Below are 27,394 nucleotides of genomic sequence, written 5' to 3'. Positions count from 1 at the left end.
CTCGTCGTTGTTGTCGTGCTAGTTGTTGTAACGGTCGTGGCCCTGCTTGTGGTCGTAGAAGTAGTCGCTGTCGAAGCCCTGCTAGATGAAGAACTACTACCGCCGGTACTGCCGCTAAAAACCACGAGGGATATGGTTAGGTGCTGCGCGTTTAGGTTACTAGTTCAGAGAGACATAGGGAATACCGAACCAGGATACTCACCTGCTGAAAGTCGAGCCGATGGGACCGAATTTGATGTTGGAGTAGACAACGGTGGAACTTCCTTGGTTTGCCTCAACGTCAGCGGGGACACCGGAAGTGGTGGCGCAAGTGCCACGGGCGGCACCGGCGGACGTCGAGTCGACAGGGTAGGTAGAGTCGAGCCAGAGCATGTTGGCAGCATGATCATCCCACAAAGACATAACCAAGACCATGGGCTCAGCGAGGGCCTTGCCCATCTGAGCGAGACCGCCACGCTGGTCGAAAACATTTGTGTCACCGAAGGCAGTCTTTTGAGCAGAGCAGTAGTCCTCAGTGATAGAATTTCCGGTCACACCAGCGATAGTGCTCTGGGAGTTGGGGATAACCTTGCCGTTTTGGACGTAGAAGCGCTTGATCTCGCTAAGCTCACCAGCGGTGTCGGTGAGGAACTGAGTGACAATGCTAAGCTTCTGGGTGGTGTCGAGAGTGTAGCTGGAGCCGGGTCCGTAGAAGGTCTTGTTGCCCTGGCGGTAGCTGTTGAAGTCACAGCCATCAGGATCACAGTCACCGGCGTAGCGGTCAGAAGAGTAGGTTCCACCGCAGGCATCGCCCTCGCAAGAGTGGTAGCCAGTGTCCGTACAAGGGTGGGGGGTGTAAGCGGTGGAGATGCTGTTGGCTTCCCAGATATCCATCTCGGAGCAGCAGGCACCCTTGCCACCAGTACCAGCGTTCTTGTCGTTGGATGCAGGTTCCCAGCCCTCGGAATTGGCCTTGATACATGGTTAGAATTTGCGCGTGAATGCTTGTGCTGATTAGGAGTACGTACAAGACCGTCGATCCACTTGACATCGCTAGGGCATTGAGAGTCACAGTAACCAGTGCCATACTTGGCACCAGCCTTGTTGGTGGAGAACTCGCTCAAACCACCATCAGCATCCATAGAAACGAAGTAGACAGCTCCGTTTAGACCGCAGCTGGAATCTCTCGTTAGTTGCTAGCTTAGCTTCCGGGGAATTGCTTTTATGCTGCTTACCCAAGCTTGGAGACATCAACATCGAAGGTGAACTCGTTTCCAAGAAGCTCAAAGGTCTGGTACTGAGTGTCCGATGCCATGAGGTAGAGACGGCTACCAATGTTGGTGCTGTAGGCACCAGTAGTAACGAACTTGAGGGTCATGGCGTTACCGCTGGTAGTGACACCGTAAGTGGCAGAGTAGTCAGCACCATCCACGCAACAGTTAGCAGCGCAAGTCGCGGCATCAGGGCATAGAGTCGCATCCCACTCATTGCCAGTGTAGCAGTTGGTGGAGCCACTGACAGAGTGTGTCCATCGCCAGTTGGCATCGACAGTGACGGATCCGGCCTTGGTTGTGCAAGTGCCTCCAGAAGCGCAAGTCGACCACGAGAGCGACGGGTGAGTCTCAGTCGTGAGTGAGCAGGCTTGCTGCGCCCGGACTGCAGCGATAAGGGCCGAAGCGGCCGCGATCTTCGAGTGGACGTGCATGTTGAGCTGATTTGACTTCTGTTGGATGGCTGTTGCTTTAAGGAATGGACTGAAGGAGCGTGGTGTAGGAAGACAAAAATGCTCTTGTGAAGACGGGACGGAGAGCTATATATCTTTCGATTGCCCTCGAAAAAGCCCACTCGATGGGTCCATGATCGGCATCCAGGCATGATCCAGATGGTAATCTGCTGTTGACGTTGAGGAGTTCGCACGACAAAGCAATCTCATGACCATGCCACAGCTCCGGGACCCAATTTGGAGAAACCAAGTCCGGGTGGCGGCCCGTCGAACGCTCGCCTTCGTCGTCAAGCTCATCGTGGCGAGTGCACAACCTTCTGCGGGCTTTTAGGGGCGTTGACCCTGCCCAGCGGGCTCGGCGTCTTGGACAGATGAGCTCGCCTCAAGCATAGACTTTGCAAGCGATAAGCATACATGGAGAGCCTCCGGCAGAGCGTGTGGTACAGACGGCATGAATGGGCAGCGTCAAGAAGGCGATGTCACTTGAGTTCGCCATGACGGATGGAAAATTGCATGGCTGACCTTGGCAGATAGATTATGATTTCCGGAGTAGGAAAGGGACAGTCGGTAGAGACCATCCCTCATTGGAGGCTTATTTCCAGGGCCACAAAGTTAGAACGGAGGGCATCTACCGAGCACCACCTAAAAATATGGCATAGGGCCTGAACTAGTACCCTTCAGGTTATGCTGCCGCGGGCTAGACGGATGTCGGTCCCCTCGCGCATGTTTCGGTTGAATGAGGCAGCGTGCCTGGAATTTCCTCGTGGCCTGCAGCGGATCGCGGTGAGAAGGAATCATGGTGTCTCATCGCGCGGGTGAGTCGGGGAAGTTGGAGAGAGATCGACGGATGCCCCAGATTTGCAGGGTTACTCCACAGAATTGAACTCGTCACCCCACCACCCGCTCAGTCTTAATTGTATGTATGGAGGCAATCCCGCGTTTAGATACCCGCAAGGGACCTCAGCCTCCATTTGGTTTAGTCTGCAGTAGTCTGAACTCCAAGTCATTGAGGACAAGCTTCTTGTACGCCTTTTATCCGGAGAGCTTACTGACATGTGAGCAGACTCTGTCTCGTCTCTCTGCCCACGTAGAGAACCGATATCCAGGTTGATCAGGACGTTTTTTTTGCTGAGTGTGGTGCATTGGAAGGTGCATTGACTGGTGACACCCATTTGATTACTTGGAGAACATTGGAGTCACTATAGGTCCCTGACATATAACATGCCGGTACATGATTGGGCAATAGTAGCATCGGGTAGATGATCTGCAACTTCATCTATATTGCCTATCAAACCCAAAGTGGACGTGACCTGGGGCTCGGGAGGCGGCTAGAAATAAAAATGCAGCTGGCTACCCAATATAGTTTCAGCACTGCTCGGGTCGCTTACCTCATCCGAGAAAGCGGTGTTCGTCCACGACGGATTTACGCGCCGACATCTGAGGACGCCGCACATGACCAGATCGAGGACCATGGACAAGCCATTTCCGAAAGTGGAGGAGCTGTTTGCTCAGCCAGGGTCTCACAATGCTCTGCCTACGCTCTTACTGAGACATGAAACAAATGGTTCCCATATCCGATCGAGACTTGAACAACGAATTTAACATAGTCATGCAGATGTCCCTTACCTTGTACTCTATTTGGGCGGGCGATCTTGGTTCAGATACAAGAGACTGCAATACCCGATCAACTCTAAATCCACCATTGCGCCTCAGCGCATTACTTAGAGAAGCGGCTCATGAAAAGCAGTTTACCTACTGGTTTGGGCAAGTCAAGCGAGAGGCGAGGCTTGCGTGTTGGCCGCATCGTATGACCGGTCCGTTAATGCTACAGTAGCATTGGTGACATATGTGAAAGCATGAGCCTCACCGTTGTGGCTTTTAAAAAGCACTTGGCGTGCAATTACCGATCGGAAGTATACCGATTGGCCAGCAATTTCTTTTCAGACGGGTTGCATGTCCGGTTCAGCGGGGGGATAGATTCAAATGAGTTCATACCTGCTAGGTGGTGATTTCGATTTCAACGCTTTCTGGTATATACCTCGAGATGCTACAGTTGAGTATATAGTGACCTGTCGGATCGTTGTTCCTCCTTCTCCTGGAGGCCCCACGCAACCCTATCACGTGTTAGCAGGTTCCAAGCTTTCCGTGCTTTCGGTTACAGTAGTAGAAGCAAGTTTTCTTGCAGACCCCGGCTTCTTCTTCCGCTTGCCGCCAGAACCCGCAGGCGCCTCACGGACCCATCGAGCAACGGCCTCAGCTCGCTCCGTCAAGATCGGGTATTCGCGTCCATCATCAACAGCCCAGCGCTTCTGAGATACTAACGATGGGGACTTTGCGGGACCATTACTCCCAATGGTGTTTCCATTGGTAGCATTGGCTTGATCGGCCTCGGCTCTACGCTGACGAGCCAAGATAGCAGCCTTGAAGCTTGCCTCATCATTGACGCGCTCGTCCTCAAGAGCCTCAATTATCGCCTGATGCTTGAGTCTGTCTTTGCGCTGCTCCTCAGTTTCGGCTGGACTCGGCCCGCCCGTAATGGCCATTGCGTTGGCCGTAGCAGTGGCGGCCGAGAGGTTCCCGCCCGGCGACATGGCCGTGACGAGGGGGGCCGGAGCACAAAGTGTTTCCCAAGTTGAGGATAGACCTATCCAGTTCTCGCCACGTCGTAGGATCTCAATCCAATCAGCCCTTGCTGGAGATCGACTGGCCTGGAATATGGGGTACCCATCTGTCAGCCGCGCGAGGCGGGCCACCATGTAAGCATGCCTCTGGAGCTCCTTTGCAGATGTCTGAATAAGTGCGTGGCACAAGAGCAGCGAATGAAGGGCATCTGTCAGCAGTGGATGGTAGGTGACGAACTCCATTGCAGTCTCAAGAGATTCGGGCGCATGGGCAGACACGAGGTCTGTGGAGGGATACGGGGGGAGATCCGCGGGTGGCGTTGCAGTGAAGAGTTCATGAAGAGAATAGACTATATGACCAACACCACCGTTGATCGGACTAGACGGGTCCTGGGCCCCGTTGCGTCCCTGACCCTGGTACCTTCTGCTCCGATGGTTGGCTTGGTTTACTTGCCTAGTGAAGTCATCGGACATTTCCACAGGTAAGTCTGGCGAGTACTGCAAGGACTTGAGGTACTCCATGTAATCACGGAGAGCCCTTTTTGCATACATTCTCACTGCCTTGCGGTTTTCCACCTCTCTTTTGGTTGGCCCCCTTTCGGAGGCGGTGGTGCCTTGATTTGTCAATGGAGGCGTGGTCACGTCGTTTTCCGTACCGTTCGCCTTCACTTCCGAGCCGGGGCTTCTATGGGTTCCACGTTTGAGCAAAGAGGCGTCAACATGACCACAAGCCAATGTTAAATAACAGCCGGCGCGTTGGAACAACAATTGAACCTCGGTGCTTCTGGGCTGGTCGCGCTCGTCCAACGATGGTGTATCACGGCGGCGGTTGTTTCTGCGTTCCAGCTGCATGTTCTCGTAGGGAGGTCTGTGTGTAGCCAGGTGATAGGTTCGGTAGACACCCAATGCTCGAGTGAAGTCTTGGGCAGCGCCTTCGAAATCATTCTTGAACATGCGCACAATGGCCCTGGTTCTCAGAGGCTCGCAATCGCTATGCCTCTGACTGACGATCAAGTCGAGGGCACGCAAATCGGTGCACTCGGCAAGCTGCCTGCTCGGGATTTTCTCGTGAAAGAAGTGAACATAGTTGGCGTCTGGATCGCTCGGGGCCCTCTGCAGTACCAGACCGGCGACGTTCTCGAGGGTGGATGTCGACTGCATGGTAGCTACGCTGGATGCGATTTCGTCGATGTGGTAGGCACGGGACAGCTTTTGAGTGGCTTGTTCCCGTAACTTGAAGCGGCGCTCTGGACTTAATTTCATGCCTCCATTATTCATAAAGCCCAGCCCAAGTGCCTGCATCTGATGCGCGGCGCCTCCAGCAAGGGAGTTGGACATGGCGGTCGAGGTGACTCCGTTGGCAGCTCGGACGGCGAGATCGGTTGCATCATCTACCAGCTTGCGAATCTTGACCAAGTCGTAAAAGACAGCCGGGTCTACTGGGCGGGGAAGAGGCATATAGTAGTTGGCGTTGGCGACGGTCTCGAGGACCTCGAGCGGAAGTTGAAGCCATGGTCCGTGGAAAGACGAGATGTATTTCCAGTGCCTGTGAGGATGAGTGTCAGCGCAACCATGGACGTGTAGACTGGGCGCGGGCCAGGACCTATTCTCCCTGGGCAGGGAATACTGACTTGTTTCTGCAAATGACAAGTGCTGAGGAAGAAGAAGAAGAAGAGGACTGAGATGCTGGCGTAGGCTTGTTGGTTTTTTTGGTAGTGGTGTTCGGGTCCGAGTCCAGGGCTGAAGCCGAAGTGGAAGTGGAAGTGGAAGTGGAAGTGGAAGTAGAGGTTGTCGCAGTTGCTGTCGTAGTTGCTGTCGTAGTCGCACTCGCCGTCGCAGCCGCAGCCGCAGTGTCGACCCGCTGGTCCTCGCCCTGACCGGGCCCCTCGTCTGCCACGGAACTCTTTTTGTTTCTCTTAGCCATTGCGCTGTAGAGGTTCGAGGTGCACAGCAGGGGCTCAATGCAAGGAGGGATGCTGGTCCGAGAGTCGGATACAATGGCTCCAAAATTATGCCTGCATTGTATTCGCTCGTCTAGACTAAATGCAAAGGCTTGTCCACAAGTCACCCGTCCCAACGCCTTCGTCGCAACTGCGAAATTGCTGTCGTCAATTCACTGACTTCCGCCGGCAGTTGCGCTAGGTTAGCGTTATCGGAGTTCTCGCCCGTCGTATCGCCACGTGATTCTATATTCCTCACCTGCAGAACCCCGTTCACATACGTTAACAAAGTCATCGTCGTACATCCAAAAGCATCAACTGAAGATGCCATGGGACACGCATTTAAAGACTGGATCTATCGTCATCACCACTTCGATGGACTTGGCCAACCGGAGAATCTGTTTCAGGGAAATACACCTATGAGCTTGTCCCTATTGTGTCGCAGATGCCCTGCAAAACCCCCCGTCTTCTCAATTAGATTGGCAGCACTGATTTCGATGGGTTCATCTTCACGTAGCCCTTGCGAGAACTTCACCTTCCCAAGCTTGTCGTTGTTGCGAGAATCATAAAATATGTACAGTAGAATCAAGTACGAACAAAGTGTGTAGTATATACAAGAAGAGGGCACCCAGTGGCACGTTCAAAAAGGCCGTGCACAACACAGCACGAACACTACGTCGAGGCATAATGCGTAACGTCTGATGAACATAGAGGGTCAGGTTCCACACGAATCATAATAGGGGTGGAAAATTCTGCCGGTGGTACTTACAAGCAACCTCCATCATGGAGCCGTATCCATCAAGGGTAGCAGAATTCGGGTTGCCAGGCTGACATCGCGACCAATTAGCCCTTATAATCCTGGAGCTCTGTAGAGGATGGGGAAGTCTGCTTACCCAGGATCCCCCGACAGCCACGTTGAGAATGAAGAATACAGCGCTGTGAGCCAAGCTGTTCCAGGTGGTCTGGTCTCCAATCTCGGCACCGCTGATTTCATTAAAGGCGATGCCGTCCATGTACCATGTAATTGTCTGGCTGGTCCAACTACTAGGGGTGTTGTCCCAGACAATACGCCAGGTGTGCCAGCTTTGGTCGGGAATTCCGATCGAACCTTGAATGCCGTTGGGCTCACTGCAGATACCACCCGGGTAGACATTACAGTGCACCGTACCGTATCCAGTCAGATATCCGTTGACTGTCTCCATGATATCGAGCTCACCGCAAGCAGGCCAAGCCGTGCCATGTCGGATAGAATCACCAAGAAGCCACTACAGCACTTGGGGTCAGTAATCACTTCTTTCGCAATGGGGTGAATGGTCTTCGGAAGTATTGTAAAAACAGCCACAAAGAAGTCGTTGCTTGGAATAGCACTATACGCTCCTTGGACATGCTGAGAAGGGTAGAAAATGATTCCGGGGTTTGCTTACGAAAGCTGGCCAAATGCCTTGCTTGTTGCCAATAGCGTTGGTGCCGAAGCGGATAGATGCTTCTGCCATGGTCTTGCCACCGGCTTTGGGCGTGAAAGTGTAGCTGCTTTCTATCCGGCCTGAGGTCCACCCTCCAGAGACGGATGAGTCCTTCCATGGAACAATTTGCAAGGTCTGGCCACCACTGCGCTGCAAGTTCTTGGTTGAGGAAGTGTAAGTCTCGAGCTCGGCATTCACGCCGAGGTTACCAGTGATGATGTTCCAGTTGCTTGTATCGGGAAGCGTTCCAGAATTCCCTGCAAACGTGGAAGACCAAACTACGTTATAACCCGAGTACGAAGGAGAGGAAGTGGCAGAAGCAAGGCCAGAAAGGAGGGCTAGATATAGCCCAGGAAGCATAGAGATATACATGATTGGAGAACGATATAATATGGTGAAAGGAGTGTGTAAGAATATAGTATATGTACAAGGATTAGTGGATCTCTCGCCTTGAGACTTGTGCTTGAAGAATATCAAGGCTGAAGTGTTGTAGATCCTTCTAAGGATCGCCGGTCCCTCTTATACAGAAGCCAAAGGAACCACTCCATGACTTATCTCTGATCATGCTAAGTCTAGCCAGGCCTGCTGAAGTATCATTCCCGGCATGAGTCGTGATCATTTGAAGCAACGGCACCAATCATGGTATAATAAGGCCGCAAGTGATTTGGCCGACGAACGTGCCGCAACTATCTCCTTCTTGGCTTCCATTGCAGTCCAGGCTCCTGCAAAAGAAATTTCGCAAAACTTTGCCAGAAATTTGGGAATGATCCTAGTTCCTGAGCCTCGTGGCAGGGTCCGGAGACGTTGGCGCGCATTTCCACGACTGTGCAAGCGGCAAGAAAGTGCCTACTTGGCGCGAATTCCAGGAGCAAAGAGTCGCATCCGAGATGGAGTGCAACACTCCTTCTGATCTAAAGGGGTTCATCAGATAATGCTGTCATGACATTCACTCAACCACACTACAAGTGGTTTATGACTGCTCATTGGCCGACCTACGTGATTGCCATCACGCCTCCTGGAGAGGTTCCTGCACTAGCGCAGTGTTTGATGCTTAAGCCGGGCCCTGTAATCTGGTTGGCGTACCCCAGACTTTGCTGGCTCTGACATGTCAGTGGTGGACAGCTGATAGAGCTACACAGCTCCTAAGTGGGCCGATCCGGCACATGGGATCGTGCCACGGGACGGCCTCGGTTGCTACACCCCATTGGGCATAATGATTACGCGAAGGCTCACAGATCTTGAGCCACGTTCCAGACTCATTTTCTTCCAGAAGCCCTCAGCGCCAATACATCAAAGACAGATGTCCACGGGTTTCATTTGACATTGATGCATCATTTCTGTACAAAACCGTGATCGGTTTGTTTCGGAAGATTCTGGAAAATTCTGACCGTAGTCCTGGTCCTGGGTCCATGCGTTCAAGTCCAAGTCCGGATGGGGCACTAACTTGAACCCTACCCTTTGGTGCGGCAGCGACCCTACCTCTGCTGCTTCGTCTGCAACTACAACGACCAGCTCACAAATTCTCATTTTCCCTTCTCGGATAGTTACTTAGGATGGAAAGCTCCTGCTGACGACCGACTCTGGAGCCCGCACGAGGTAGGGGTTCTTGCCACAACCCCGAAGGTCCTGAAATGGAAGGACCGACGAACATGTTTCGTTGAGGGCCGTCGAAATAGTGCCTCTGATGAACCCTGCCAGCCTTTTGAACAATAATTGATGGCAGATGCCACTGCTTCATGGACTTGGATGGATCTGATTGTTCTGCATCGCGCCTGCGGGTCTGGCGGTCGATTTACCGCATTGGTGTTGAAGTCTGGGGTACTGCAACTCCTGACGAGGTCATCCACAAGGAGCGCCAATCGGTCCGATGCACCAAAATATCACCCCTTGCGCGCCAAGCTATAACTACTCATTTGTGCCGCACCCGACTAACATAAGCATTGCCAACCTACTTCCGGTGCTGCAAATCTAAAAGGAAATTCCACCACTAAGTGAAGCTACAACATGAAAATGATATCTTGCGGCAAGAAACTGTGAGTTCTATACACCGTCAACATTGTCTACCAAGATCACTCGGAAACCTAATCACATGTGATCGCTTCAAACATCAAGGTGTGCCGTCCCTGCCACCATTTCCATATTTAGTGCGAAGTGGACTTGATAATTCAATCAGCAGTTATCCAACTTTATGATGGGTTGATCGATGGTACATGCCCTGTGATCCTCATATCTGTGTGTCTGTCAGTTGTTATGGTTGCGTCGCTCGCTTGATATCTGATTAAGCTGCAAGCTACGTTGGTACCTATTCAAAAATTCAAACAAAGCATGCATGCGTTATCGCATGCCCCCGTACCAATGTAACATGCCATCCACGAATGCTCACTGCGCTGATTCAGCATATTGTTCCAACCCTAAATTACTGACATTCTTCTAGTCTGTGGCATCCAACACACGCACAATCTCATTCAGGCGGGATCGAGCTAGTATTGCTACGTCACATGGCATTACCCTTGATATCCTCCTTCCACTCGTCTTTGATGGTTGCTAGCAGCCCTTCGGTGCTCAGAATATCAACCGCAGCGCCAGCTAAGCCCTTGCCAACCCGCAGTGCTCTTTCGAACGCATCCCTGGTACCCGCTGCCTCGGCAAACTCAGGGTTGTGTGGCCCATTCCCACCGGGGCCCGGAGCGATTGCGAAGGATGGACTCAGACTTGGCATAGCGTAGCTGATATCTCCCTGGTCAGTACTGGCCATCGTGCGCCCCTGTATAGCGTCAACATCCTGGTCGATCGGTATCAGACTCGAAGGTGAAAGTTCATTAAAGTACTTGGTATACGATGCAGACATGGCACGATTTGGCACATGATCTGCGTAGGACCCTTTAGGAGTTATCTTCAGTTTCGCCCCTGTAGCAGTCGAACCGGCCTCGAAGCATGATGTGACCTTCTTCTTCAACTCTTCCAGTCGAGCCTGTGTGTTGGCGCGGATCACCCAATTGCCAGCGGTGTAGGCATGTATGATATTTGGCCGAACTCCTCCATTAGTGATATGCCCCTGGATGACATCGCCTGGCATGCATTGCTGCCGGAGGACAGATATGGCATTGTATGCCGTGACCATGGCATCCAAAGCGTTGATGCCTAGCCAAGGGCTTGCAGCTGCGTGAGCCTCACGCCCAAAGTACTCAACGTGAATCATGGTGTAAGCCGAGGTCCTCATCATAGCATTATTTCCTGTGATGCCCGGATGAGAGATAAGGTTGACGTCCACACCATAATCTTTGTAGGCTCCAGCCTCGAGCAACTTAATTTTACCACCACCGCCTAGAAGCGTTTAGTGATGTACTCCAGTTCTAAGAGAGTCGAACAAGACATACCTTCTTCTGCAGGGGTTCCGAAAACGACAACCTTTCCACCGAGATGATGGAGACTCATCATTTCAGCGGTCGCCAGCCCACCAGCTACAGATGCAGTCATGATGAGGTTATGGCCACATGCATGGCCAATCCCTTCCAGAGAATCTATAATCGGTTATCAGGAGTGATCGAGAATATCGCAAGTGACAAAACATACCCATCTCTACATTATAGGAGATGACAGGGCCCTTCTTGCCGCTGTCCCAAACCGCAACCCAAGCTGTGGCCATGCCATACGCCGAAGGTGTGACTTTCCATCCTTCTTGTTCTTTAAAGAACTTGGTGAGAGCTGCGTGCGCAATGATCTCCTTGAAGCCGAGCTCAGGATTGTCGTGGACTGTCTTGTTAAGCGGCCATAGATCGTCGGCTCTGCTGTCAACGTAGTCGCTGATGTCGCTGAGGTATAGTGGCTCGTCTTTTCGGACCTGCCCCACCCTGCCATCAAGCGTCACGAACACAAAACCGTCTACTTCTCGCAACATCTTTCTCACGCTGCAGAACGAGGTTTATCGGCTGCTTGAGCGCCTGGCAGACAAAACACTCTCTGAAGTTGTGCGGATAGTGTTTCGAATGACGCGTGTCGGATACGAGATGATGCGAGAGGCTGGAACCCCCGTGTCTGGTTCGATATTTACGAATATCGTTACCCGCGCCGGTACGGTTGCTTTCTGCCGACGATTCCTGTCGTACTGAATTGCCGCCGGCAGCAGTTGATAGTTGACTGGTGAGGTGCCCCCGTTTTCACCATCCGAGCTAGGACTGGAACGACTTTACTTGGCATTGTCGGCCAATCATGATGTACGCGCAATCGCACGTCGGCGGAGGTGGCCGGGGTAGCTCCCAAGATATCGGCTACGGTCCGCGATAGGAGTCGTGACAATGAGCATATGAATAAGAACCGGAAGCCCCCAAATTATTGCTATAATGTGGTTGGAGTGGCCTTGCAGTGACTTATGTCTCGGTGCGTTGATCACAAATCCATTGTACGACAAAGATGGCAGCTGAAAAACAGGGAATCAGTGATGGGATCCGACCTGCAACCGCCGATCAGGATCCTGGTTTGAACAAGCTAGACATTAAAGACGAGACTGGAGACTTTGCGGTAAGGGCTCTAGCTGCGGGCCCTGTCGATGAAGCTGCGTCCAGAAAAGTCCGCAGGAAAATTGATCGATATATCCTACCGTTTCTGTGTATCACTTATGCACTTCAATTCATCGACAAATCCTCCCTGGGCTATAGCTCTGTATATGGAATCATCGCGGACAACGGCTTGGTAGGCCAGGATTACTCCTGGGTCAGCTCTATCTTTTATTTTGGATATCTACTCGCCGAATATCCAGGAGTCGCCATCCTCCAGCGGTTTCCAGTGGCGAAATTCCTCGGGGCAAACATCGCCCTTTGGGGGATAATCTTGATGACAACAGCGGCATGTAACTCATTTGGCGGGCTCGCCGCAGCTCGATTTATCCTTGGAATGACCGAAGCCACCATCTCACCCGGCTTTGTCGCCGTCACGGGCATCTGGTGGACGAGACAAGAACAAGCCAGCCGCTCTGCTCTGTGGATCTCATTCCTGGGCGTCGGGAGCTTTGTTGGCGTGCTTATCGCATACGGTATCGGGCACATTACAGGCCACCTCAACCCGTGGTATGTGAATTTCGAGATCCACCACTACCCTTCCTAGCTATCTCTTTGCTGTCTTGGAGGCGACCTGAGACCACCTTTGTCCCTAGCCAAATACAGGAATACTGACCTCTAATTGCCACATAGGCGATACATCTATATCATCCTCGGCGCAGTGACAGTTGTGTGGGGTGTCCTCTTCACCATTTTCGTCCCCGACAGTCCCTCACGCGTAAAGTGGCTGAGCGAAGAGGAAAAGGTCGTTGCGGTCCAGCGCGTCATCGGAAACAAGACGGGAACCAAGACTCGCCAGTTCAACAAAGATCAGATACTCGAGGCTGCTACAGACCCAAAGATCATCATCCTGGGATTGATATCATTTGTCAATGCTCTAGCGTCTGGTGGACTATCATTTGGATCCTTGATCATTTCGGGATTCGGGTTCACTCCTATCCAGACAACATTGATGAACCTGCCCTTGTCCACCGTACAGCTGGTGACTCAGCTTTTCGGCGGATGGCTGATCTCGAAAGTCTCCAGTTCGCGTCTAAATATTGCAACTGTTGCCATGATTCCACCAGTAGGTTGTCGTTCACATACGGTTAACAAAACTTGGTTGCCCTAACTCCTGAAAAGATCATCGGCACATGCCTCATTAATCAGCTTGCGACCGACAACAAATGGGGCAGACTGGTCGGCGTCTGGCTCCTTGGCTCGTACCCTGTGGGCTTTATGGTGATCCTTGGCCTCCTGTCGACCAACATAGCCGGCAGCACGAAACGCTCGGCTGCCTCAGGTTGGGTGTTCGTGTGCTACTGCGTCGGCCAGATCGCGGGGCCCCAATTCTTCAAGTCCGCCCAGGCCCCGGCCTACCATAGTGGGATTGCCGCCATGCTTGCAGGTTTTGTATTGAACCTTGTGCTGAATCAAGTCTTGAGGTCTCTGTATGTCCTCGAGAACAAGAGGCGAGATCGAAGCATTGCGGATAAGTCCGAGGAGGAGATTACGGAGATGAAGCGCGAGAGCGACCTTCAGGGCTTTGAGGACGTCACAGATAAGGGCAACGTAAGTCATATGCATTGAGATATGTCTTATAGTGTGACTAACAGATAAATAGGCAATGTTCAGATATGTGCTCTGAATACACGTTATCTGCATTTTTGTATTGTCGGGTGAAAGACCACATTTGTGGTATGATGAGATTTACCTAATTGAGAGGTTAAATATGTCAAAAATATTTTAATGATGTTACAATCCTGGATATTACCGCTTAATGCGTCCCATAGTATTAATTATAGAAGAAACCTAAGTGCCGTGATTACTTCAAGTAGTCCTTGATGTATCGCAAGTTTTCGATGGCAGCCAGACCATAGAGTGCCACTGAGTTCGTCGATATCCAATCTCCGCCATCATCGACAGGTGCCAATACGGAACTGTTAGCTACGCGGGTAGTACTCCAAGGGTTCGTCGAGATCAGGCCATCCTTATCAAACTCCTTCCAAGCACGCGCAGCTAATGTCTCGTTCTGTGTCTTCCATGCAACGTAGGCTGTCAACCGTGAGTGACCTTGGTAAAGACTTAAACTGCCAAAGCTGGATCCGTATTTTGCAGTTTGCTCAACACTTCCGGCACCATAATAATAGGCATAATCAAGATAAGCATCCAGGATACCATCCGGTAGGTCGTCTTGTACGTGATCTATGATCTGGGTGAATATCTCCTGGAGTCCGAAAACACCGTCGAGATGAGAAACCACTACTATGCCTTCATTTTCGAGATCCGTTGGTGGCGGGGAGAAGGCGCCATCGGTTGAGTTGTAGTACGCTTCTCCAGTGACTAGTCCATTCTTGAGAGACACAATGGTCTCAAATCCCTTGAAAAGTTTGGACCTTGCTTCTTCCCACCGGGGTCCGCGACGTTCCCATTCATGTAACCAGGCACCTGCCAACCCAAACCAGTCAAGACCAATATTGATGTAAAGAGCTTCCTTATCAGGGACATAGGTGACATTTGCGGAGCGGACCTTACGTCGGGCATCAACCAAATAAAAGGCTTGCTCAGCATCCAGCACACCGTGGATGACATCCCCAATCCTCTCGTCGCCGCCGGAGATGTAGTAAAACACTCGTCGATAAATTGTGGTTGAGATGCGGATCTGCTTCGCGCTATCGCCCCAGTGTAGCACTCCGTGCCGTGTGCCCAGACCTGAAAAGTTTCCGATGTGATAGATATCGACCTCAGAGGAGTGGCGTACCTGAGCCTCGGCGAAACGGAAGACGTCAGGTCGGCCTGTGCGCAGGAATTGATTCCAGAAGAATAGATCAGGCGAAAGTTCTGAGTTGTCCCAAGCATAGCCGCCAACATCGTACCGCCACTGATGCCGGCTGGAATCGTATGTGTGCATGAAATCACCAAAGTCCCAGAAACCGTACCATCTACGCTGCTCAACTTGGTTGCGGTAGAACTGAATTAAGAAGTCGAGATGCTTCTCAATGGTCGCGGCAGCTGTGGTGGTGTTGTCGGGCAGGTCCCAATAAGTGCCAATAGCTTCACTCTCTTTCAAGTATGCTGGCTCCGCTACAAGCAAAGGTGGTGCATTTGTGTATGCAGTCAGATCAACCAAGGTATCTGATGAGGGAGTGGCATCGAATGCGAACAGGAATATCTCAGCTGTTCTTGCAACACCATATGGCGTGTCGTACCCACTTTCCCAGTCTTCGTAGGTGATCTCGAGGGCATCTAGCTGCTTGGCATACGTATCTTCTCCCATTCCGTCATGAAAAGCTCGGTTATCCATAGGTCCTGCAGAGGGACTGTACAGCCAAACAGTCACCTGGCCGATGTCATTTGCTGCATTCCTGATATCGAGACCAGTTGGGTATCGCTTCCAGAAGTCACGAAGGCCAACTGCCAGACCACCACCTGTAGCACCACCGAGGTACGCGAGACCTTCTGAGCGATTGCCTCCAGGAATGTTTACCCACGTGTACCCAGCCTTTGTGCGCTTCTTCAGTGTGAAGCCGTCCGGAGACAGCTGCGACAGGCTGTAATCGCCCCATGTTGGGATCCACTGTGTTCTGGTAGTGACGCGCGTGTCCCAAGTTGATTCATCGGGCAACTCTTGACCAGCAACCTGAGCAGCACGGACAGCAGCACCAGGGTCTCTCCTCAAGCCAGTGATACCCTGCACAGCTTCATTGAGGAATCCACCTTCGACTCCTGCGATCCTGACATGACGGTTGTATTGCTCATCAGACAAGGGTACATCAAACCGGATTCCAAGGCCAGTAATAAAATCTGTTTCCTGGTCGCCATCGAATATGATGGTGTGGACAAGTTTGATTGCGTCCGAATTCGCGTAAAGGTAGAAGCGAAGGGTGAACTGGAGCCAGGGATCGTGCTGGCCTCCCGAAACAAGCTGGTGTTTGCCCTTAACCGTCACCAGGGCTCGTGCAGAGCTGTCTTCGCTTACGGTAGCTTCTTCAATCTCGCTCTGGAACAGTAGTCTCTCAGGTTGACTGCCTGCTTCATCATCCTCGACAATTGATGTCTGGGATTGCAAAACCAAGACACCGTTCTGGCCAATGACCTTGCCACTAGACGTCTTAATAGAGCTAATGAGTGCTGAGCCTGATTTCTGAAAAACTGCAGTGATTTTGCCGGTGTTCACAACGATGTCGCTGTCAGACTCAGTAGCCAATGAAGTTAATTGTCTTCGCAGCTTGGAAGACTTGGGATAAGTGCCGTTGGTAGAGTTACTTCCGGTGCTGGATGGCGAGATGACATACTCGTCAGCTACAGAATCTGTCGCTGCAATGGCGTGACCTGTCCACTTGATCGAGTTGTCCGGCCAGTACGCCGTGATCCATGACTGCAATTGAACCGCGTCACCGTCTGCAGTAGCTCCAGTGAAAGTTGTGGTATCTGCAGGATATTCGCCACGAGCCCACGGCAGGCCAAAGGTAGTTCCGAGGTTTGAGGAAGGAGTGCCCTCGAGCCACCGAACAGACACACCGCTGCCGGTTGTACTGTTTGAGGAAGTCTGCGAGAGTACTTGGCTGATAAGGCCACAGGCGGCAAAAAGGCTAGCCAAAGAACGCATGGCTGCAGAAGGAGTGGTTGGCTGCCCCGGATGCGGATTGGAGAAGATTCATGTCGTTCCTTCCAGACATATATGTGCCCGTCAAATCATCGCCAATCAACGCCCCGGTGGATTTTAAGCCTGGGCACGTTAAACTTGGTCTGGTACTCGCCGACTCTAAAGGACATCCTTGGCGGACTTTCGGGCTAACATTGCAATCGCCATAAGACGTGACCGTTTTGATTGCAGAACTCATTTCCAGCTGCATGGGACCTGACAGGTCGACGCACTTCGGAAGCTCTGCGTCGTGCTCAGGTACTATCAGCGTTCTTCGCCTAATATCGCGTCATGGCCTGTGGGGTAAGGACGTCCGGGACACGCTTTCGCGACCAAGCCGTGCCCAGGCGAAGAATCCACGAATCAAATGGGTCACTTAGAACCGGTTGGCCGGATAAGTATTGCTGTGAATCATCGTGTCCCGTGTATGCAGTAAGGTCACAGGCGATTGGGGTAAGCCAAGGAGATTCACGATGGTCATGAAGAAGCAGCAGCGTTGAGCCAAAACCCCACATAGACGCCAAGGACGATATCACCGTGCTTCCCTGCCAATACATAATTGCCAAGCATTGCCCGGGGTAGCAATGACCCGAAAATTTCTCATGGAGATTACCTTGGTTGATGTTAGATTCAGTGCGCAATGCTGACCTAATGCTTTCATCTTGCCATGAATAAACAATTGGAGGCTTGAAACCCCTAAGCCAGTTTTTAAAGGCCGGTAAATGTCGCACAGAAGACCTGGGCTTCTTTCTCTCGATGGAGATTAGGCGCCGTACTCACCGGTCTGATGTATACATAGTCGAAGTAATGAAAAACCAGTAATGTGCGGTGAGGTGAGCGTTAGAGTAGTGGAGCTTGCATGTTGTCTACATAACTTTAAGCTCTCGGTACTAATCTGTCAATGTCTCAATTTCAAGGATCGAGATACGACATCGAACTGACCCATCGGCGGTCTTTGCCAAAGTTCCCACATGTCTGAAGCCTTCGTCTTTTTGACCTCCACAGCGAAGACTCCTGTGACAATCGTGAATAAGCCCTCACCTTCCTGGTGATCATTAGGTTTGCAAGCACAAATGGTGTGATAGGTTGAAGGGATCAGCGTTCGTTGGGCTACCAAGTTAGTGTTGGCATTAGGTCTCAGGACTTTGCTGCGACACTTGATAGCTGGTTTCCGTGCATTGCCTTGAATGTCCAAAAAGTCCTTAGTAAGGTCCATGACACCACTTGCCCCGGCCTCTGAGATGATTAAAGAGCTGCCATCATTCTGCCAACATCCCTGTAAACAGCCACGAGCTGAGAGGTCTTTGATTGGAGCTTTGTCAAAGATGGATTGACCGTCGGTCATTTGGGCGGAGATGGCGAACCCGCTATCAACGAACACGAGTTGCTCGATATCAAACGAATTAGCAATATGATGCACATGTCTTATGGTGTGTACACGTAGGTGCCATCCCGGCCATCGCTTTATAGGTGGGATCAAATGTGTCTCGACAATAATGTCCTGTTTTCTCCATGGCTTCCAGGAGCTTACAAGAGTTGGAATTTCCTCGGTGCCATATCTCAGTACTTCACGTCGGACATTGTATGGTTCCCAGCGAGTCTGCCAACTTTCACCGCCGTCTTGACTTGCGGACAAAACACTATCAGGCGCAATCTGTTCTAAGAGCACCCCTACGGGCACGCTAAATGCGAATGCTGAAGAGTACGCAAATTTCGAGTATTTCGCCTCTCGTGCCCTATGATCCTTTCTGGAAGACTGTCCGGAGGATAGCAGAAAGTGATGCTCTGAAGTATTGCAGATTATCTGTTTGGCAGGCCAGATGAGTTTAACCATTGGTAAGTTTTGAAGTTGTGCCGGATATGCCGCTTCTTCAGAAGTCCAAAAGGGATGTCCAGCTGGAATCCCCAAAGCAACGAAACTTTTCAGACACCAATAAACTGATTGCGGAGAATTGTAGTCTTCGGACATATACATGTTCGGATATGTATAACCGATATTCAGTGTGCCGTCCGTATTGAAGATACCTTCTTGCTTAGCCCACCAACGTACATGTCTCAGGAGTAGGCCTTTCACAACCCCAATCTGGTCTAATGGTTCAGGCAATTGAATATCAGCTAACGCAACAGCAGACCAAAAAGCTGCGAAAGCGAACCGATAAGTCAGACTCCTGCCGAATGGAATTGCTGCACCTTCTTCGTCGAAGTACCGCCAATACTGGATGGCAAATTCCCGTGCCTGTTGCTTATACATTCCCGTCCTTGTCGAATCGTAATCAGCAGCATATTTGATGAACAACAATTGAGCAAACTGGATTGCGAAGCTTCCAGAATAGTAGTCGGCCTGCTTCCTTTCATCTCCCCAGAGTCCATCACTGGACCAACCATCGCCTAAGTAGAACGAATCAAGTACCGCGAGGTCTACCCCAATCTGACCTTGGAGTATCTCATATGGTACACCAAGGCATTTAATCAATGCTAGATTGACGAATATTCGAAACCAGCGCCAATTGTTGACAGGCATCTTGTGTGAGTTGATTTGTAGTAGCCAAATGCGGAGGTTGTTTCTGGCAGCCTCATCGTTAGAAAAGCCAAAGATAGATGGTGCACTAAGAAGGGCGAGAGCAATTGATTCCATTTCTACCATTCTCTGGTCAAAATCGACGAGATCACCCCAATACTCTATCGAACACGGGTCGGTCCCAGCTTTCAAACCTGCGATCCATGACTCAAGGTGAAGCCCGTCGTGGCCAAGTAAGAGTTGGTCTCCTTGAAAACGCTGTCTCAATAGATCTGCAACCACCCATAATGGACGTGCAAACCCTTCTAGTTGAGCAGCTGTCTCGCTGAACCCAGCTCCACTTGCAGTTGCAATCTTGATGCGTGCTTTCTCAGAAGACTTATACCTGTCGAGAGGCTTGAGAAGTGCTGCGGCTCCGGTAATAAAGTCTGATCTAGTTATGAATGGGTTCGCGGAAAACCCAGGAAGAGAAGGCATGATGAAGCTTTCAGTAGTTACAAAGTTGACTGTAGCGTTAATTATGTGGTGACCCCCACTAATGTGCCCTCTCAACTTTATGTCTAGACTAGTCTAGAGTTGGGGGACAGCGGACCTTTTATATTCACACGTTCTCGGTCATCGGACGAATTGCGCTCGCAATTCAACGCTTCATTCATTGAAAATCCTATGGTTACTATCGCCCAAACTCCTTCATTAACCCCCTGCTCATCTGCGTTCCTCCATCATAGGTGCTTGGCCCAGTATCAGTAACACACTGATCAGTCATCTGGTGGTATTATATGTAGTTAATGCTTTGTAGCCACCTCGACATGGACAATTTCTTCTTCCTTCAACTTTTGATCGTCATCATCGTCGTTAGCGACGAATCGATGAAGCTTCCGATCCCTCTTCCATAATAATTGACCTAACATGAAAAGTAACCAGAATGCGACCGTTAACACAGTATTGACAATGAAACCTTTCCGCCACTGAGGTGCCTCGAGCACCGGGAATACAGTAATAGGGTAAAAACTGAAAAACGCCCATCCAATAGTCATCTATATTCGAGTTAGCCAGCACAAAATAAAGGGCCGACGTTTGACAGCGGGCGACTTACCATGGCTCCGGTGGTAAAACTTCGGGCCTCGTTATCATCTTTCATGACAATGTTCACCCATGGGAACAGTATGGGTGTGACGCATGAAGTCATTCCTAGGAAGTAGTAACTCGTAAAGTGAAGACCTAGTGGGATGTCCCAAATCAACAGACAGATATTTGAGAAGAGTAGGAAAGCCGATACAACTGTCATGATTGCCCATAGCGGGTATATCATGCATAAAGATGTTGAAAGAATGCCAGTAACGATGGCAACAGCTTGTACTCCGGTCGGGTAGATGTTTATCTGCGCGATTGTATAGGTACCATGCGTCTCTGCTTCATATTTAAGCCAGAGAGCCATCTGGCCCCCAACATACGAAGTGCATTGAAAGCTATTAAACTCAGCAGGTCGCACAGCACAACGTCGCAGGATCAAGATTTGCTCACCAAACATAGGTTATTACTGCAACGTAAAAGTGCCAGTGGAGAAACACTCTCTTCAGCATTTTCTTGCCAATTTTCTTCGGCTTTTGGACACCTTCATCTCTCATTCGTTGTTGTGCGAGTTTCTGTTCATCCTCTTTGAGCCACCAGATCTTTGGACTAGTCGGTAGACCAGGAAACAGGAAGTAACCGGCTAAAGCGATTGGCAGACTGATTGTGCCATCAATGATGAACAGCCATCGCCAACCAGACATCCCAGACACACCGTTCAAGTTTTGATAGGCTGCTGCTTGGAGATATCCACCAACCATGGCTCCAAGGTTGCTTGACACGTACCAAACACCAGCCCGCTTAAACATCTCGTCTGCTCTGTACCAGGAGGAAAGAATGTAAATACTCCCAGTGGCTGCAGGTGTCTCAAGAACACCTAGCAAAAATCGTAAACCGAAGATCTGCTTGTCGCTAGCAAGTCTGCATTGAACGAAGGTCAACATGGACCACAGAACTTCCATAGTCGGCAAATACCATCGTGTCAAATTAGGCCTGGATATAATCATCATTGAAGGAATTTCGAAAATGAGATATCCTATGTTATAAAATGTGCCGAAGAGTGAATATTGGTTGCCGGTGATCTTGAGTTCCTCTTTCATACCGGAGTTGTAGGCCGTGTTGATGTTGGACGAGTCAAGCCATTTTAAGAAAACTTAATTATAAATGTAAGCTGAGCACTCATGCATGCCAATAGATAATACTTACACATCAAGCAACAGAGCGGCAGAATGATGGAGTCCTGCTTTCGAAGCAGCCTCTTCTCTTCTGCTGAGTAGTACGAAGGATACCAATCGAAAATGTATAGCCAGGCCCATTTCATCGATTTGGGCTCTGGCTTAGTTGAAGAAGTTGGTACCATAGCGTCGTCCTTCATGGCCAAGTCGGAATGGATTGTCGGCGACTGAGTCGCAACTGCTGTCCTAGCTGCCATGATGAACACTATACGGTATAGTGGCACTGAACTATGCTGGAAGGACAATTAGATAAATTTAGAAGCAAAATTGATATTTGCAATCATCGCAAGCCAGCATTTATAACCTATCTCCACAAAAGGACTTGTGATCTTCTTCTTCGCCATGTCTCTTTTAGGTAGCACCTTGTTGACAAGGGCCCTGGGCCTTGTCTGGGGTAAGCTATCTTCTCCACAACTTTTACTCCGGCAGACATCAGGACATGTACTCACCGCATAGTTCTTTTCGGGGTTTCGGGCCAGTGGTATCGGAGTCTGGAGTAGCGACCCCGGCCCTCGGGCGAATGTCTTCGTCTACAATGTACTGGTCTAGGCAGGACAATACGGCTTCTAAGCTTAAAGATCGTACTAGACAGATAATTAGGACCTCTTTTATTAGTAATTAGTACTTCTGAACCTATAATGTAGTCAGAGAAGAGGTCGGGACCATGGCTGGTGCGCCGCGTCTATGTCTGATTGGGAAATCATGCCGCTAATATAAACTCAGCAAATTTACCACTTAAACACGTTGGCCTCGTCGTTCCTACATAACCAGTCTATACTCAAACGCTGGTACTGAAATAAAATGGCCATCACCAACCGTACTTGAGGAGCCACAAATCTGTATCGTCGTTCTTTTTATCCCGCATAATGATGGCAAAGCTTGAGCCTTCGTCACTACTCATAGACTTGTCGCAACCAGCATCGGATTCTAGCTCAGATGGAGACTCCCTTCACCGTAGCACTGACTCTTCCATAAGTGACGCCACTGAACAGGTTGATCAGACCGAGGTCAAGACACTCATGTGGCCTGGCGCATCAAAACAACATGTCTTGCATGAGCTATATACCGAGAACATAATTGCAAAGACAATCAGAACGGCGATGAAGTCAGCCAAATTTTTACCACATGCATTTCCCGAATATGTGCCCCAAGAGGGACCTGGAGCTGGAGAATACTACCTCCGTGAGGCTGACTTTTGGACATGCGGCTTCTTCCCGGGTACCCTCTACACAATGCTCGAGCGATCTGTGAGGTTTCCCCAGAGTCTCAATATTCTAGCGCAAAACATCGACCTTCAGCTATTCCGCGAAGAACTGTTGAGGCTTTGCAGAATATGGTCGGATCCACTCTATTATATGGCAAACCGCACAGATACCCACGATATTGGTTTCATCATTATGCCCGCTCTTCGTCTTGACTGGGAATTGAGTGGAAATCAACGAAGCCTTGATACCATCATTTGTGCCGCAAGGAGCCTCGCCAGCCGATATGTGCCTTCGGCCAGGGCAATCAGAAGCTGGGATCTTATCAGGAAGAAGGATATCGAAATCTTGTCTATGGAAGATAACCTGATCCTAATCATTGATAGCCTGTGTAACCTGGATCTTCTGTATTATGCCGCCTCACATTCTGTTGAGGACAGAGGTCTTCGTGACCTGGCGACCGAGCATGCAACCACACTTCTAAAAACCCATCTTCGTCTAGAGTCGACAGCCCTCGGAACCAAAGACATTTACACTGGTCATTGGTACTCAACCTGTCATGTGGCCAATCTGGATCCAAAAACTGGGGCGATCAAACAGCGACTTACAGCACAAGGATATTCTGATGACAGCACGTGGGCTAGAGGACAGTCGTGGGCCATCTTAGGCTATGCACAGACATATATGTGGACCAAGGATGAGAAGTTCCTACACGCAGCTTGTGGTTGCGCAGAATACTTTATCCACAGACTCGAGACATCACCTTCAAGTGTAGAAGGGCCGGGCTCGCGTAGCGGAGAGTCAACGAAGGGACACTATACTCCTCTTTGGGACTTTGACGCGCCAATCTATGACCCAACCAATATTACTCCCTCACTCAGAGACTCTTCTTCAGGGATGATCGCTGCCAACGGGATGCTTATCATATCGCAAGCATTAGCAGCTCTGAATCAGGACACGTTAGCTGCCAGGTTTCGCAGGGTTGCAATGGAAATCACTGATGACATACTTGACTTCGCGCTTGCTGAAGAAAAAGCTCAAATCATCGAGTGTGGGGCGACATCTATTATAGTCAATGATGTGGTACCGGGACAGAACTTCGAAGGAATCCTCAAATTTGGTACAGCCAATAACAACGCAAACGCTAGAAAGCGCTATGCTAACCACGCATTGGTTTACGGTGATTACTACCTGGTTGAGTTTGGAAATCAACTTCTGAGAATGGGCCTGTCGTAGGCAAGCGTGGGAGAATTTACCATTATAAGATAGATTACATATACGTCACTAAAACAGCCAAGTTGGACGTGTCATTACCAGCTCCCGCCATCAAGGTTTGCTGAGAACATGGCGCCATCGTCATATGAAATGACCCTATCCATGTTTAAGAAGTCTTGGTCGAGAAGCATTTCCGGTATTCCAGTTGGTTCAGTTGGTATTACACCATTTGAGACATTCGCATATAATGTAGCATTGTCTCCAATCGTGTCGGGAGAGTGAACTGCTGGTATGCCTGGAGGTGGCATGTCTCCGTTGATCTGGCTGCTCTGTCTCGGTCCAGTAATAGATGACGCATACGTCACCCATTGATTAATGTCGCTTCCTATATGATCAAGTGAAGTCTGACTTGCTACAAGGTTACTGTCACCGTCGGGTGTTGTTGTTTGACAACCATGGTCAACCTCATCAGTGTAACCCACGACATTGATTCGATATGTCTCATCAGCAGTACATGTCTGATGAATGTGCTGCAATTTTGATGCATATTTTGCCGCTAGGTCAACGGTTTGAGCCTCCGGTCGCCCAAAAGTGCCCTTCCACCGTCGAGAGACTTCTTCCAGACTCTGTAATAAAAACCAGAACTCGTCGCCTAGCGGACGTTCAAGGTAGTAGCGCCAGTGGATTAAAAACATTCTCGCTGCGATGTAAAGGCAGAAGCAATACTGTGGAGGTATAGGCATCGTCTTTACGGCGAACCTCAGGTAATTTTGGGTGATCTTAGCAATCTCTACGCCTGCAGAATAACATGTCTCAGCGCTGCAGGCACTAGGAAGCTTGTTACTGAAAGCCCAAAAAAGTGAAGGATAAGCTATCGGTTGGTGAAGCATGATCATCGAAGAATTGTGTGTAACATGCGCCAGCGTTAAGTCTGATTACACAAGATGTCAGCCTGTGGTAGGAGTAACTGATAATCAAACCCTACGCCAAAGTACTGATATGGGACAGGGTGATATCTTCGATGTCTAAAGTAGAAAGAGGGGATACAAATCACGAGACTATGACATACTTGGGTCCATTTTAGGAGTGTGAATTCGAGTCATGTTGGCTTTCCACTTCTGGGGCAGCAACATCTTCCAATAAACTAGTCGCAAATCCAATTCCTTGAAACGCGCAAGCCAAAGATCGACGCTTTCTCGGTCGCGCATATCGACTTTCTGCTGCAGAAAATAGCTGGTTACACGGCTCATCGACTCAGTGGCTTCTAGTGCGTAACCGTATGCACCCACTGTAGACATGTCCATAACCGCGACTTGCCCGCCTATAGACGATGACCCTGAATCTGCTTGGCTTCGAGCATCAGGTGACCAGGCCTGGTCAGAAGCTTGTTGATTCGAGGGCATATAGATAATCGGGTTTCCAATACGACTTGCTGATCTATCCCAAATGCCAAAGTAAGGGGTGATGACATGATCTTGTTTTCGCCAGTAGATGCCATCGCATGGTAATCGACGATGCACATCATCCGATGTGAGGCTCGTGTTCCAGCCCATGCTCACCGAACACAATCTATCCAGGCTAAACACGTTCCAAAATACCCGCCGCCGCTCTTCAAGCTCAGTCCAGTCTCTTGTACTGCTAAGGAAGCGGTATGGTTGACACAGTGGTTGGCTATCCATACTCTCTTGCTCTATTGATAATTGGAGATATTCCACAGTTCGAGTAAGCGATCCAACCACTGACCATGCTTTCTCGGAATTTCCGCTGCTTATCTGTTCCAGTTAGTCATACGATATATGTGAACAAGCGCTGCTCAAGAAGGCGAACCGACATCATTGTAGGCAACAATTATGAGTGCCTGCATACTTTCCACGGATAACTCATTCATGGCCGTATACACAATCCAATCTCTCCTGGTCGATTGATCAAGCACAACGCTAGTGATTTGCTCATCCTGAACATACTTCGAGGCAGCAAGAGTGATGGCATGAGTCAAGACAGCAATTTTTCGCCTCTCATGAGGGTCATCCATCCTTTGACGATACCGTTCTTGATGAATCATAGGTATCCAATGATGCACATGAGAGAAGTAAGCGGTAATGACAAGTTCGAGAATTTTGTCACCCAGGAGCTCTGTCACTTTGCTGATCGCAGGTGCTTTGATTGACAATCCCGTATCCTCATCTTCGGTGCGTCTCCGTTTCCGAGGAAGGGATGAATGATCGTCACTAGAGGAATGATTTTGTGACGAGCTATCAACGAGCTTCGGGAGTTCCTTGGCTAACAAGGACACGATGTTGAGGGCGATGGTCTCCTGGGTGTTGCTGCTTGGTCCTTTTGTTGGCAAAATATCATCTTGAGCCTCAACATCCCGCTGGTCACGATTCCGAACATGTTGTTCAAGAGCATCTGTCTTTCTCAGCAAATGACGCCCAACTCACTATTTTTGAACGTACCTAGCCTTCTATGCAAACTTTCTACGGCACCTGCCTTGAGTCCTGGCTTTACGCGTTTTGTTTCGTAAGTGCAAGAACCACCTAGGCATGATCGATCAGCCATCACCTCAGTGGGAGGAGAAATGCTCCAGAAACTGTGCCTACCAATCTTTCTACAATGCTGACACTACATCATTTGGAGTCAGTAGTTGCTTCTTCATAATGGGTTGAGAGTATTTGGGAGTATTGTTGAAACAGTCACCAAGATGCAATTGCCTCTGATAGGCAATATCAGCCTCGCAGATATACTAGAAAGGGTAGAAAATGACTCCGAAAATTACTTACTGTGGGCCGCTCTCGACTGCATTTCAGTTTCGATTGTCGGCATCTATTGCAGCTGTTATCGCCATCAGTCGTGAACGGTCAGCGCTTGACCACATACAACTTACGCCAAGCCAAGAACTTCTGGGCGAGTATTGGAACCTTCGTGCCCATTGTCGGGGGGTTGAGGAGACATGGCTTGGCACCAGGTCCGATTTTCCCATTAGATTTCTGAAACTACTCTCGTTTATAACAGAATGGGACCATGCAGCGAGAGTAAAGTAGAGGGGAAGGCCTTATTTAAGTAAGATTAGTCCGCAGGCCGTGTCCATTGCCCCGACAGTCGACTGTCGACTGGCCACTTGGGTCAAATTGAGACAGGGTTCTCCGCAAAACATATCCTCGATAGTGGCGTGGCATCCATCACAGAACCATCTTGGCATTGACGCTCATCATTCTGTTTATTGGGTCAATCGCTGCATGCCATGGTCTGC

The 27,394-nt window shown here is 50.0% G+C and overlaps 11 protein-coding genes across 11 annotated transcripts; 2 read left to right on the top strand and 9 right to left on the bottom strand.

Annotated features, from left to right (window-relative positions):
• Positions 1–198: 198 nt before the first annotated feature.
• On the bottom strand, positions 199–1,684 carry BKA67DRAFT_522402 (beta-cellobiosidase; the record flags this gene model as incomplete). The annotated part of the gene is made up of 3 exons (XM_046098369.1): positions 199–951; positions 1,008–1,155; positions 1,215–1,684. 3 exons carry the CDS (start codon positions 1,682–1,684, stop codon positions 199–201), a joined length of 1,371 nt encoding a protein of 456 aa, XP_045954838.1.
• A 1,854-nt stretch (positions 1,685–3,538) lies between these two features.
• Positions 3,539–6,112, bottom strand: BKA67DRAFT_360649 (uncharacterized protein). The gene is made up of 2 exons (XM_046096420.1): positions 5,927–6,112; positions 3,539–5,869 (listed from the first exon to the last, which is right to left on the bottom strand). Exon 2 carries the CDS (start codon positions 5,779–5,781, stop codon positions 3,820–3,822), a length of 1,962 nt encoding a protein of 653 aa, XP_045954837.1. The 5' UTR covers positions 5,782–5,869; positions 5,927–6,112; the 3' UTR covers positions 3,539–3,819.
• Positions 6,113–6,935: 823 nt separating this feature from the next.
• On the bottom strand, positions 6,936–8,086 carry BKA67DRAFT_593987 (putative endo-1,3(4)-beta-glucanase; the record flags this gene model as incomplete). The annotated part of the gene is made up of 4 exons (XM_046105005.1): positions 6,936–6,961; positions 7,033–7,090; positions 7,157–7,528; positions 7,688–8,086. 4 exons carry the CDS (start codon positions 8,084–8,086, stop codon positions 6,936–6,938), a joined length of 855 nt encoding a protein of 284 aa, XP_045954836.1.
• Positions 8,087–10,220: 2,134 nt separating this feature from the next.
• On the bottom strand, positions 10,221–11,624 carry BKA67DRAFT_523011 (uncharacterized protein; the record flags this gene model as incomplete). Its single annotated transcript, XM_046098429.1, has 3 exons — positions 10,221–11,050; positions 11,104–11,247; positions 11,300–11,624. The coding sequence occupies 3 exons, from the start codon at positions 11,622–11,624 to the stop codon at positions 10,221–10,223; spliced, it is 1,299 nt and encodes a 432-aa protein (XP_045954835.1).
• A 512-nt stretch (positions 11,625–12,136) lies between these two features.
• BKA67DRAFT_538374 (major facilitator superfamily domain-containing protein) lies at positions 12,137–13,906 on the top strand (the record flags this gene model as incomplete). Its single annotated transcript, XM_046100455.1, has 4 exons — positions 12,137–12,789; positions 12,913–13,345; positions 13,402–13,830; positions 13,883–13,906. 4 exons carry the CDS (start codon positions 12,137–12,139, stop codon positions 13,904–13,906), a joined length of 1,539 nt encoding a protein of 512 aa, XP_045954834.1.
• Positions 13,907–14,083: 177 nt separating this feature from the next.
• On the bottom strand, positions 14,084–16,867 carry BKA67DRAFT_522123 (uncharacterized protein; the record flags this gene model as incomplete). The annotated part of the gene is made up of 1 exon (XM_046098348.1): positions 14,084–16,867. One exon carries the CDS (start codon positions 16,865–16,867, stop codon positions 14,084–14,086), a length of 2,784 nt encoding a protein of 927 aa, XP_045954833.1.
• A 518-nt stretch (positions 16,868–17,385) lies between these two features.
• Positions 17,386–19,967, bottom strand: BKA67DRAFT_574444 (uncharacterized protein). Its single transcript, XM_046103422.1, has one exon. The coding sequence runs from the start codon at positions 19,896–19,898 to the stop codon at positions 17,802–17,804; it is 2,097 nt and encodes a 698-aa protein (XP_045954832.1). The 5' UTR covers positions 19,899–19,967; the 3' UTR covers positions 17,386–17,801.
• Positions 19,968–20,051: 84 nt separating this feature from the next.
• Positions 20,052–20,540, bottom strand: BKA67DRAFT_574443 (uncharacterized protein). The gene has a single exon (XM_046103421.1). The coding sequence runs from the start codon at positions 20,456–20,458 to the stop codon at positions 20,207–20,209; it is 252 nt and encodes an 83-aa protein (XP_045954831.1). The 5' UTR covers positions 20,459–20,540; the 3' UTR covers positions 20,052–20,206.
• Positions 20,321–22,351, bottom strand: BKA67DRAFT_360446 (putative vitamin H transporter). Its single transcript, XM_046096419.1, has 4 exons — positions 22,177–22,351; positions 21,699–22,111; positions 20,946–21,645; positions 20,321–20,890 (listed from the first exon to the last, which is right to left on the bottom strand). The coding sequence occupies exons 2-4, from the start codon at positions 21,922–21,924 to the stop codon at positions 20,470–20,472; spliced, it is 1,347 nt and encodes a 448-aa protein (XP_045954830.1). The 5' UTR covers positions 21,925–22,111; positions 22,177–22,351; the 3' UTR covers positions 20,321–20,469.
• BKA67DRAFT_594002 (Six-hairpin glycosidase-like protein) lies at positions 22,070–24,165 on the top strand (the record flags this gene model as incomplete). Its single annotated transcript, XM_046105006.1, has 2 exons — positions 22,070–22,121; positions 22,646–24,165. The coding sequence occupies 2 exons, from the start codon at positions 22,070–22,072 to the stop codon at positions 24,163–24,165; spliced, it is 1,572 nt and encodes a 523-aa protein (XP_045954829.1).
• Positions 24,166–24,182: 17 nt separating this feature from the next.
• Positions 24,183–26,947, bottom strand: BKA67DRAFT_574439 (fungal-specific transcription factor domain-containing protein). The gene is made up of 4 exons (XM_046103420.1): positions 26,601–26,947; positions 25,976–26,553; positions 25,214–25,916; positions 24,183–25,075 (listed from the first exon to the last, which is right to left on the bottom strand). The coding sequence occupies exons 1-4, from the start codon at positions 26,701–26,703 to the stop codon at positions 24,240–24,242; spliced, it is 2,220 nt and encodes a 739-aa protein (XP_045954828.1). The 5' UTR covers positions 26,704–26,947; the 3' UTR covers positions 24,183–24,239.
• Between the last annotated feature and the right edge of the window lie 447 nt (positions 26,948–27,394).

The sequence above is a fragment of the Truncatella angustata genome, assembly GCF_020726525.1.
Source record: "Truncatella angustata strain MPI-SDFR-AT-0073 chromosome Unknown BKA67scaffold_7, whole genome shotgun sequence".
NCBI lineage: Eukaryota > Fungi > Ascomycota > Sordariomycetes > Amphisphaeriales > Sporocadaceae > Truncatella > Truncatella angustata.
This window is presented reverse-complemented; position numbering and strand designations above follow the sequence as displayed.

What these genes read in the sequence shown, in the direction of transcription:
- BKA67DRAFT_574444 (XM_046103422.1), bottom strand. Translation starts at nt 19,898, where the DNA reads ATGCCTTCTCTTCCTGGGTTTTCCGCGAACCCATTCATAACTAGATCA.
- BKA67DRAFT_574439 (XM_046103420.1), bottom strand. Translation starts at nt 26,703, where the DNA reads ATGGCTGATCGATCATGCCTAGGTGGTTCTTGCACTTACGAAACAAAA. An exon ending in TAATTGTTGCCTACAATGAT is followed by an intron (nt 25,917 to 25,975) that starts GTCGGTTCGCCT and finishes TAACTGGAACAG; the next exon opens with ATAAGCAGCGGAAATTCCGA. An exon ending in CACTCCTAAAATGGACCCAA is followed by an intron (nt 25,076 to 25,213) that starts GTATGTCATAGT and finishes TTGTGTAATCAG; the next exon opens with ACTTAACGCTGGCGCATGTT.
- BKA67DRAFT_360649 (XM_046096420.1), bottom strand. Translation starts at nt 5,781, where the DNA reads ATGCCTCTTCCCCGCCCAGTAGACCCGGCTGTCTTTTACGACTTGGTC.
- BKA67DRAFT_360446 (XM_046096419.1), bottom strand. Translation starts at nt 21,924, where the DNA reads ATGGCAGCTAGGACAGCAGTTGCGACTCAGTCGCCGACAATCCATTCC. An exon ending in GCCGCTCTGTTGCTTGATGT is followed by an intron (nt 21,646 to 21,698) that starts GTAAGTATTATC and finishes TTTATAATTAAG; the next exon opens with TTTTCTTAAAATGGCTTGAC. An exon ending in GCAGTAATAACCTATGTTTG is followed by an intron (nt 20,891 to 20,945) that starts GTGAGCAAATCT and finishes TGAGTTTAATAG; the next exon opens with CTTTCAATGCACTTCGTATG.
- BKA67DRAFT_574443 (XM_046103421.1), bottom strand. Translation starts at nt 20,458, where the DNA reads ATGACTATTGGATGGGCGTTTTTCAGTTTTTACCCTATTACTGTATTC.